The sequence below is a fragment of the Limulus polyphemus genome, unplaced genomic scaffold (assembly GCF_000517525.1).
Source record: "Limulus polyphemus unplaced genomic scaffold, Limulus_polyphemus-2.1.2 Scaffold394, whole genome shotgun sequence".
NCBI classification, from domain to species: Eukaryota; Metazoa; Arthropoda; class Merostomata; order Xiphosura; family Limulidae; genus Limulus; species Limulus polyphemus.
The window spans coordinates 492,448-504,454 of record NW_013666004.1 but is presented as its reverse complement, the minus strand read 5'-3'; the positions used below and the strand labels follow the sequence as shown (position 1 = coordinate 504,454).

The window sequence follows — 12,007 nt, the reverse complement described above, 5'->3', positions numbered from 1 at the left end:
ATATATATATATATATATATATATATATATATATACACACACACACATCTGGCTGTGGGACCTAATCGAAAACTCATCGAAGATATAATAATTTGTTGCATATGTCACTTCCTTCTGTTCGATGTGAAAATCAATATACCTTTTTTGTTATTGTGACAATACCTACGAAAAAACAGATAAGCGTACAAAACTATTGCACATGATATCTCAACTGTAACCTGACTCAATCAAGCCTAGTATTATAATTTGTACCATAAGCATCGGCACTTTCCATTTATTTCCAAATATATCATTAACTTAAGGTTAAACTTGGACTTAATTATCTGCATAAAAACCAATATAAAATTGTAAAACTGTAAAATTTGTAGTATGAAAATTGTGAAACATCTGCAGGTTTATAATTACATAAACTTTCAGTGTTTGATTAACCATGAAAAAGAAAACCAAAGTAAATGGAAGTTAAGATGCTTCGAAGCACCATATGTAATATAACTGTAAGTAAAACATTCTAAAACTATCACTTACCTAAACCAGGCACTGCAAGGATGATACACTGATTGAAAGATTTTATGAAGAAATGAGCATCCAAAGAAAAAGCAGACTCAAAAATCAAGACTGGCAGAAACATATGAAGAATGGTGTGTGGATCAAGGTGGACGATATTTATGTAGTTCTTCAAGCTTTCGTGTCGGAATGAAATTAGAGCAGTTATTATCCCCACAATAAATAACACGACAGTGTAGGGCAGATGTATTCTTTTCAAGTTCCATCGAACAAATGCTAAAAGAAAATTCAGATCTTTGTTTAGAAGACAAATTCAATCATTTTGAAACATTTCTTTTGTGTGTTTTAAAATAAAAGTATTTTCAAGGCATAGCGCCTATCTGTAGTTTTCCAGTTTATAACTATCCCTTAAACCAGGCAATAATTTTACTTTTGCTATTGTTTATATTAATAGTGTTCCGACCATTACTATGATGAGGTCTAGTATTGATCGAAACGCGTAGTCGGCATTGAAGATGGCGGACATAGTGTTGTTGAAATATTGTACAGTCTTTCTCTCGGAAAAGCTGTAAGGGACCGTGTTAGAAATAAAATAAAACTAATATCTGATGGCAAATATAATTCATAATTTTACTGGCATATTGCTGCTTTATTTTTATTTTTGAACATTTAAACATATTTTCACTAAAATTTAACGGTCAAGACTTACATATTCAACCACAATGTTTCGTTTATTTATTTACTTGATAGTGAATAAACTTAAATACCGAAAACTATATACAAGATATAAAACAACAAAGTGGCATCAGTTGCTAAAAACATCAAATAGTGAAGCATTAAACATTAAGTTTGAATTCCAATGTATCATTCAATTTACAATTTGCCACTTAGTTACATTGGTTTTGGCGGATTCCACCCCTACATCATTAACCGTGAACAAATTGAGAGCATATATATTTTTTGACGACATTTCATTCCAGCCCATAGGCGTATTGCCGGGGAACTGTCATGTCAGCAGCATACAGGATGTACAGTACAGGAGAAATGACAAATCCCTGTAGAACGCCAGCAGGTATAGAGAATGGACAAAAATGAATGCCATGGATGGAATGGTAGCTCGGCGATCACGGAGAAAGGAAAAAAATAAGTCTAATGTAGGAAGCAGGAAAAGACAGTCGTTGAAGTTTGTAGATCAGCCCCCGGTGTCAAACAGAATCAAAGCCTCTTTCAAAGTCAAATAGAACGAGGGATGAAGGTTTGGAGGTGTTGAAGTGGTTTGAAATTAAATCGGAGAGCTTGAGGAGGTGATCTGCCATGGAGAGATGAGGGTGGAAACCTGCCTAGGTATGTGGAAGCAACTGACTGTCTGCAATGAAAGAGTGAAGACGACGAACAATGATGCGTTCAAAAATCTTGCTGAGGACAATGGTTAAACTGATGGGCCTATAGGAATCTAAATGAACTGGTGGCTTGGATGGTTTCAGGAAAAGAAGGGTGGTTCAGAAATGATATATGATACAGCAAGCAGAGGATCCAACCCACGGATAACACAAGAAAAGAGAGGACTTCTCCGTGGAGGAAGTTGCTGTTTTAAGGTGGATGAAGAAAGGAGCTTAAGAGTCGTAGATACCCCAAAGTTGACAAGACCAATCGTATTGCGAATAACGTCGAGTATCTGAGCATTGTAGGATTTCACAATGAGGCCATTTCGAGTGGGTATTAACTGATGTATATCAGAGCGAGTGCAAAATGGGAATACTTCCTGGTAAAATCGACGTGGAGAATTTAGCATCCCTGTTGGAGAGGAGGAATACCTGTAGGTGAGAAGCTGAGCCTGTATCCAAAGGAGCAGAGGTGGCCTGAGACATGGAAGGTACAGTATAAGGTATGGTGGGAGAAGAAAGAGGTAAAGCTGAAGGTTGTATAGATGGTTCATGTGAAGCGATGACAGTATAGGTAGGTCCATGAACTGTAGAGTCCAGAAGCAGCGAAGAATTTGCAGATGATGATACAGACGTGCGAGTTGGCTTTTTGGTGTCAGTAGTTGGACGAGAATAATGCTTAGCCCGAGTGCGGGTGGCAGAAAGTCCAGGCTCCTCTAAAATTCCAGGGGCTCCACAACAAAGGGGAGGCCAGAATGCATAGTGACTGACAAGAGCACTTCAAGTAGTCAGTATAAAAAAATCCGAACAAGGTAATATTGAAATAATAAATACACTATACTCACGAGAAACTACAATCAGGAATCAGCACAGTGAGGCACAATCCAAAAGGCTCCCAAAAAATCAAATTGAAAGTATGATACTAGGCTACATATAATGGTGGAATGTATATTACGTGTATGGTGTTTCGAAATTTCGTTTACTCACTAGGGTGATCTTATATTTATATAGGATTTTAATCATTTGTATCATTCATGCTACTAATTTATTGTTTGGAATTATTTTTTTCGGTTTAGCATCAAGATATAATACATGATTATACAGGAATTACAATGTTAAGAATAATTCGGCAGATTTGTTTATTTTCCCCATCTTCCTATGGGCCATAAATAGCCTAGTGGTTAACATGCCCGGTCTGTGTATACGAGGGTTGATGGTTCGTGTCCCATTTTCGTAAAATCGTGCTTCGTACTTTAGAGCCGTCCGTACATTATAAGAGTGATGGCCATATCCTACTATTAGACTATATCACCTGAAAAGATGCCAATGAGTGCTGTTGATTAGTTGCCTTCCCTCTATCCGCAGACATCTCTTGCTTTGCTTTGCGCGAAAATTCTAAACAAACATATAATTATCTCTCTATTTAAAAAGTTTAAAACGTCGTTAAACAGTGGATTAAATGTTTATTTTAGTAACAGATAAGCAAAGTCCAGATCAAACCTAGGCAAAACATCATCAATAATTAATATTTTATATTATAGGAACAACTTCAACACCAATTGTGAAAACTGCTGTTTTTCATTCGATGTTTCTAGATGTGGTCTTGAGTAGTGTTAATGTCATATTGAGATATAAGAATACTTTCCTATTTCGTTTTCAAACTAGATTGGCTGCTTTTTCGTTTATCTTCAAAAGAACAGAGCAACATAATTAAACTTGTATTTATACGTTGTTTTTAATCAGTTCAGAATGTAATGAGTTTTCAGAGTTAGCAATGCTGTTAACAAAATTTTTAAGTCGGGTTAGAAGATTACTTCTTTTATTTGAATAAACAGGTTTTGAATAAATTACTAAGAAACCTGTATTTGTTATAAGGCATACTAATTACAGGGCAGTTCTAAAAGCTGTGAGCTATATAAGACAGATCGAAATGTCTATTAATTGTAATTATTATTCAGGTTTAGAAACTGATTGTAATTGTACGAACTGTTTTTTGTTTTTTTCGCATACGTCTATTTTAATTTCTTAGATCAGTGCTACTGTTACATTATCTTCAATATGTACTGATATATAAAGCTTTTAGTTCTACTTTGGTTTAATTGGTTAATAAATCAAAAAGTTTTAATACAATCCATTTTGAGTCTGCCATCAAGATGGATTTATTTTATTTTATTGTCCCCCCTTTTTTTGTACTGAAGAGTGTTAACGTGCTTCTTGTAAGACAAACACTGAACATATTTCTTTGGAAAAGTGGCTTTGAGAAAAGTCAATGAACTTATACAATAATTTTTATCAAGTTTTGACAAAGAGCATCAATTTGTAACAGCTAGGACTTACAACGCTAACTGAGAAATTACATGAAGTGATGAAAATTATTTAATGGCTTACAATGGACAGTAAAGATCGATAATGAATCTTTTCGCTACATCAGGTCAATAAAGATCACCATTACAGACATTTTGAATATCGGACCGATTTATTCATAAAAAGGGGTGATAGGATTATTTACAATGCCCAGAAACATATGCTAAGCGAATACGATTAGGTGGCGAAATTTAAATGTATTTCGTGCAATACCAAATAGTCGCAATTAAATAATTTATTTCAAGGCACTATACATATTATAAAATGATATTATCTAAATTATAAGACTTTATGAAAGAAAACAAATAAGCATGCAATGATATGTCAATCCCACTATATCTCGTATATCTAGTGCCGACGAAGCATTTCGCCTAATACCAGGGCTCATCAGGTTGAGATACAGCAGGGACAGACGCTATTTATATCATGAAGTTATCTGAATAACTAGATTAAGTTGGTGAATTATAATTTTTATCAATTATATTTTAACACTAAGCTCTTTAAAATACAAAAACTAAATATGAAGCTCAGTCTATCATTAGATATGCCTGTTGTCACTCAGATACACTTAAATTTTGGGAAATTGTACTTCTCATCATGGGCAAGAATAAATTAGTTGCTGCATATTCTTGAAATCCTATATAAATATAGGATCACAATTGTAAGTAAAAGACATCTCATAACATCATGCATACAGTGAAATATTATTTCATACTATGAATAGAAATAAGACTGGAATGAAATCGTCTTTTATACGAAAGTGAACTGTATATATATATATATGTGTGTGTGTGTGTGTATGAAATTATTCTTTTAAATTACGTAGTTTGTTATATTTGTGTGTTTTAAATGTTTTAGATGTTTATCAAAACTATAAAAGAAAAGAAGGGCGTTTCTTGTACCATGGGATACGTAGATTAGCGTTTTGGTCAGTGGACGTAAAAGAAAACTTGTAAATATTACAGGAATTTTGGAAATGCCCAAAAATTAAAACACTAGCTTCTAAAACCTAATTTTTGGATACAGGCAAAAGACCTTCGGATTTATTTCCATTTCTCTCCCATGGACACCCAGACATTATCTATTAAAAAAACTTCATTAAAAATTACTATAATATATATATATGGATCGGCAGTGATAAGTTTCAAATTGAATTTCTTCTAGTAAGTGCAACTTTAGAATATTTCTATACATATTTTCTTAGTCGAACCAACAGAAAAAATTGAAAAACAAAAAGTTTTCTATTGTTTATCCCCCCCCCCCCCAGTGGCACTGCGGTATGTCTGCGGACTTACAACGCTAGAAACCGGATTTCGATAGCCCTGGTGGGCAGAGCACAGATAGCCCATTGTTAGCTTTGTGCTAAATTCCAAATAAACAAACAATCTATTGTTCAAATTCGATGATGATGACAAAACCTTGTCGAAACGTTGTACATTTGCTGTTATGTTAAACTTATATTAAAGTTTTTCTTCATTACCCCTTCAAGCCGTCTCCAGCCATTATTAATCTATTGTTCATTTACAATGATATATTTACAAAACTGGAGCACTAAATTATGCGCTTTGTAATGTTAACAGTAAAAATGTTGGTTTTCTAAAACCACATATTCAAACTGACATTTTCATCCAGTATTCCCAACCTTTGATATTTCATTAATCTCTTATTTATTGCAAGTTAATGTTTCTTATGTGTTTTAGAATACAATTCTGTATTTACAAGTAATCTAACAAAACGGATATATACAAATAATCACCTACCTCCGACAGAGAACGAAACGAAAAGAAACAATATCACGTAAGGAGGTTCTCCATGGATTTCTTGATGAGAGTGGTCTGTGTCATTTTCCGAGAGCTCCATGTTATCAGAAAGGGTCTATCAAAATGTTGGCATGAATGTTTCATTATAACGTGGCACAAAGAATAATGGATTTCAAAATCAAACTAAGTAGTATTGAATTTGTATATGAAGTCTTAACTATCCCAGTTCAACCTTTTTTGTTTCTGTAAGTTAAGGGCTAAAAATACAACGTGCTTTGTATATATATTCCCACTTATATATTTACACAAATTCTACAAATAAAGTTTTCTCAAATTTTAGACTCACTCACTGATTAACTCTGAGAAAGTAATGTAATTCTATGAAACATTTCCAAACAGAAAGACAACAATTTATTACTGGACAAAACTTTAAAACAAAAAAGCAATTTGTATCTCTAGAATTTATATTTTATAGCTCAATATTCTGCTTTAGAGCTTCTTCAAGAGCGGTTTTCAAACTTTTTACAAACCAACGTTTATAACTTTCCAAGAAAAATTAAACGTGTTTTTAAAATTTGCCAGAGTATTAAATTTAAAAAATAAAAATCCACCTGAAATATCTAAGATTAATTATTTTTGTATGTTTGTTATTAAGTACAAAGCTCTCAAATGGGCTAAGTGTGATGTGATCACTGCAGGTATCGGAACCGATTTTAGCGTTATAATCCCTCAGACATACAGCTGAGCTACAATACGAATAGTGAACATGTAGGTTATAAATCGTTTCTGAAAAAGCTATAAAGCGAAACATTGAGCAATAAAATATACAGATGATCAAGCTGTATGTGTGTTAGCATCCGTTAACCAGATTGATTATCATAACTTTTTGTATGGCAACTGAAAACTGTCAGACGGTATGCATGGGCTATTTTTTTTTAGGATTTTTGCCCGAGAAAGGGGATAAAGAAGATCCGAATTAGGGCACATTTCCACTTTCTATATACTTTTGGCTTTGAATTTAAAAAACAAAAGTACTTAATCAGTTAAATCGGTCAATTATTACCTTCCATAAAGCATGGTATGCAATTAACATCTAATGAGGAAATTAGGGATTTAATAACAACAAAACAAAAAAAGATGGAAGAGGAACAGTATCTACCATTGTGCTTTATACAATTTTTGGCTTCCTTAATGGGTATCCTCAGCTAGTTTTTTAATGTTATTGTTATGAGCAGCAAGAGATTAGACCGTGGTCAAAAGCAATCTCTTTAAACTTTAACAAAAAACTGTTAGACACTAAAAAGGAGAGTTGGATACAAACCTTCACCAACTGATGGATTACAATGCGTGTAAAAAAGTAGGCAAAACAATTTGTTTTAATATTTTATTTTTCTCAATTAATTTAGCCGCTTTAATAAATACCGTCAAAAATAAAGGTTGATACTACCTCGTTTATTCCCTGAAATTCGATGTCGAAAATTCAAATTTGTTAAATCAAAATATCCATACAAGTTACAAAAATTTGATTTTCCAAAAGTGATCAAAAAGGCACCAAAAATTGAAAAATATTATCAAATTAAAGTCTTTACATTCTATTAGCATAAGCATACTAAAATAAAACAAACAACTAGTTTAGAACAAGTGAATGTTATAGGTTGCCTGGGGTTCATCAGGGTGCGCAACCTCTATGGGATTGTAAAACTCAGAAACAAAACATGAAAATGGTCTGTCAAAAAGTGTTCATTATTTCTTTCAGTACACTTTATTAGTTTACATGCGTAAGGAAAGGTAGGACCCTAAGTGTTATTTTTATAGTTCTATAAAAAAAAATTTTGTTCATTATACATAAGTGTGCGCGCAATTTTTGTTGCTAATTATAACTTTTGATGAAAAAAAACATTGTATTTTTCAGAAAATATCACTGTCTTCCTGTTTACGTTAGAACAAGTGGTAAGGGACAGAGTGAAATTGAATATACAACTTCAGTCATTCACATTTCTCGTTCAGATACAGAAGATAAACGCACTTCCAGAAATCATGCTCTTGAGCATACTTCTCAGTACAAAAGTATTGGCGCTTGTTTAAATGCCTTGGTAATAATTATGTTAATTGCTCTGGTTCATGTTAGTTTCTTTTTCATGGAAGTTTTGATTTAAATTGAACTATAAATTTTCGAACAAACAACATTCATCAAAACACGTGTTCTAAACATGCTATAAAAGTTAGATTTAATAGTATTAACAGTTTTAATTTTTATCCAAACTTTTTAAAAGTTTCGGTTAAATATACTTTTTCATTTAATACAAATTGGTTGAATGATTTTACCAAACTTCATGGTCAAAACACTTACTCCAAAAAGTTAGCTCACTTATAGTCAATATCGGATAGTTGCACATTTTAGCCGTTATTGAAGTATATGTTTTGCAAAACTTGGTTGAATTTTTACTCGTAATCTTTCAGAGCTTAAACTGCATTGACTAACCCAGACGCATAACAGTTAATTATTAATTAAATTAATACTATCCAGAGACGCTTACGAAATGTATTTTAAACCAAGTCTTTAAAAAATGAGCATATTACACTTAATTATTCTGAGTTGGATATCCATAACGTACATCGAAGGTTTAAAACATGCTTTCAACATATCTACTACAACTATTATAAACATTAAAATACTAAAGTGGTTAATAAACGCATTTTTTGAGTTATTCGCTGAAACTATCTTAAATTCAACATACCAATAGATTATAAATATAAAATAATAGATCCCATTAAAGTCAAATAATTGAAACTCGTTTTTATTCACATCTCTAATTTACTACTCGCTGTTATACAACCGGTAATTGCATATAGAAGTGTTTCTTGGATCTTTTCCAGTTATTCATCAACATTTGTAAAAATAATTTCTTCATTCTATCATTAATTGACGATAGGAATTAACTGAATACGATATTGAGTTGTAATGATTATCATGGTAAAAGCACGTAGGATTAGAAAAGTGTGGTAAGTCAAATTCAAATATACCCGATTAAACCTATGAGTTTCGTCTGGTTTCTTTGAATATTGAGGCATATCTCTTGTAATAATGTTAATGTTTCATTAAAAGGCAATAACAAATTCCAGACAAGCACAATGATTCAAATTCAATATGATTATATATACAACATATAAACGGTATTATTACGCTTACCGGAAGTCAAAATCTACTAAGTCCAATATAACATAAAACATTTTTATAAAATCATACAGATATTTTAACATTCTTTTTAAAGTTAAATTTTAATATATTATTAACACAAGATGCTAAAAGCTAGCAGTGTACGAATTCAGTGGAGAACCTCTGAAAGCATTTAATTGTTCACTGATGTTTGTTTTTTTACTATATAAGTGTCATGTACACGATACAACTTACGTTTTCAGAAGCAGCAGCTAGCACCAGGGTTCTAAAATACATTAAATCCTATGTATCATGATTTGCTCAACAACATTCAATGAAATGTTACTCGTAAATATTAAAAAGATAATGGCTTATGATAAAAAAAAAACAATCAAAATCAGTAAATCTTAAAATTACCGAAAATCATTTTATCAACACTATGAATACAAGTATAGAGACACTAAATGAATACGAGAATTATATACATCTGAATTATTTTTAAAATAATATTAAGATAGAGTTTTGTTTTCATGGTCTACTATGATACAGGAAAATATGAAATTTCACAGAAATCAACGAGTAAATATTTGATATACAAAGAATCAAGGATCTTGAGGTTTGGAGCATAGCAACATAGTCAGGCCCGTACGCAGAATATTTGAAAGGGGGTTCTAATTTGAGAGATCAAAGACCAACACATATTGTACGAATCACAATCAGCATGCAAAGCATACTAAACTACGGGGGTCTGAGGGTATGCGATTATTTCAAGCCAAAAAATGCTAATGCTTTAACAGAAAAATGTAGACTATGTAGAAAACGTTAAATACTTTAAACAACTGCTCTATAACTATATCAACATAATTTTTTTACATCACAAAAATAGAAGGTTCAACCGAATTCGCCCCCCCCCCCTGCGTACATATGTGAAAATTATAATGTCAGGGCGTTTTTCAAAAGACTTTGCTAAAATGTAGTAATAACAATTTATGTTACTGGCTTAGTTTTAATAATTATACCACTAACAGTAGCCTAAGTCTATGCAACGGTAACATTAGCTTAAATGGTGAATGTCATTAAACTATCGAAAATAGGCCTAGTAATAAAAATGTACGTCACTGGCTCAGTCACATTCAACATTTAATGAATTAGTTGCCTATTCTCTGTCTTAATCCATAAAATTTATCTATATGAACCAAACATTCAATAATAATAATAATCAACTATAGTATAAATTACGAAACATAGGTTAACTTAAAGTTAAAAACTGGAGGTTAAACCTAATGTTAGTTTATGTGACATTTTATTATGAGTAGGCCTAAGCTCGTTATCTACCAGTCAGTGACGATATAAAAATTGATGAAAAAAAATGCTAACAATATGTTATTTTCCTATCTAAGGAGTAATTGTTATTTGTATTTATTTATTCATTTATTTTTTGTTATGACAATTGTGTTTATCCTTGTTCACGCATTACTTTTGAGTATCTAACCATACTGCTTAACCCTAGCGTTATAACAGTAACATACTTGCGTGTAGCCGAAAATTTACGCTATCCCTTAGTTATATGACTAGATCGAAAACTTTTTACAAGTTAGGCCCTACTTTAAGTTTAAGACATAGAGTTAGGCCTAAAGATAAAATTTATTTACGCTCATTATAAAGTTTACATTACATTAGCGTTTAAATATTTACTAGTACTTCAGTCAGTTATGGTCTTCATGATGTATACTATCAGTTACTTCAATCAGTTACTTTCCGTGTATTTTCTAGTTTAAGTGCAGAAGTTGTTAACTAATAACTTATATTTTTATAGATTTATTTCACTTGACAACAGGTGACACTAAGCAGCATTCTATTTAAATGAAATATTATGTAACAAAAATATATAACCCAAATTACTTTATCTTTTAGAATTATTCACTTGTGATATTAATATGTTCATTTCTTAAAAACATTTGCATTACATATGTCAAGCGTATTTTCTAAAAAACGTTTACTTAAGTTAACATAACAATTTTCAAAACATTTAACTTAAAAATTTATACTCAAACTTACATTCCTGTACGGCTCTGAGGTTTTGGTTGCTGATCGGTGCAAAGAAATCTACACAGTGAGTTTTGTCTATAAACATTGCACTTATAGATTTTTTTTTTTACAAGAACTTTCCTACCCATCCCAAAGCATAGGTATATGTATATATATCTCAATATAATGGGTTGTGCTGACTAACTGTCTTCTCTGTTGTCTATCGCTGCTATCATATCAAAGCCCCGTCTTTTGTGTTATGATGTACGAATATACTATATGTTTCTATCTTTATATACTTTTATAATAATTATCTCCCGTGGAGAAAATTGCTTAATGCGAAATTATTAAGGATGTTGAAGGATCCTTCAACGTTTTTTCAGGTGATATCTAGAGGTTTTTTTTGTTGTTGTTTCTTTCAATATTGATATTAGAACGAATATTCTAATATCAAACAGTTGGGTATAATAATCCTGATGAAACCGCAAAGACGAAATGTTTGTTGAAATAAAAATACATTGAAGATAGCTTTTATATGCGGAAACATTTGTTAGCTGAATTCTTGCACAGATTTTAAAATATAACGTTGATAAACGGAAACATCGGAACATCTAGATACGTAGATCCTGAAAGTCGAGTTGTTCAAAACTTGAAAATAGCGTTGATAACTAGACCAATTGTTGGTTGAGATGTTGCAAAGGAAATATCTGCTGAAGCTTTTCGCCACACACTAATCATAGCAGAACCAAAGATTGCATGATAGAATTAAACAACATGTACCCACATCCATAAGGTATAAGAGTGTGAAAGAA

General features: G+C 31.9%; 1 protein-coding gene across 1 annotated transcript in view; it reads right to left on the bottom strand.

Moving 5' to 3' along the window:
• The window catches only part of LOC106457939 (sodium/hydrogen exchanger 7-like), a 14,816-nt gene extending 8,706 nt beyond the window's left edge, over window positions 1-6,110 (bottom strand). Inside the window, 2 exon segments of the mRNA XM_013917386.2 lie at window positions 526-780; window positions 6,011-6,110. Coding sequence (XP_013772840.2) covers window positions 526-780; window positions 6,011-6,110 — 355 coding nt within the window.
• Between the last annotated feature and the right edge of the window lie 5,897 nt (window positions 6,111-12,007).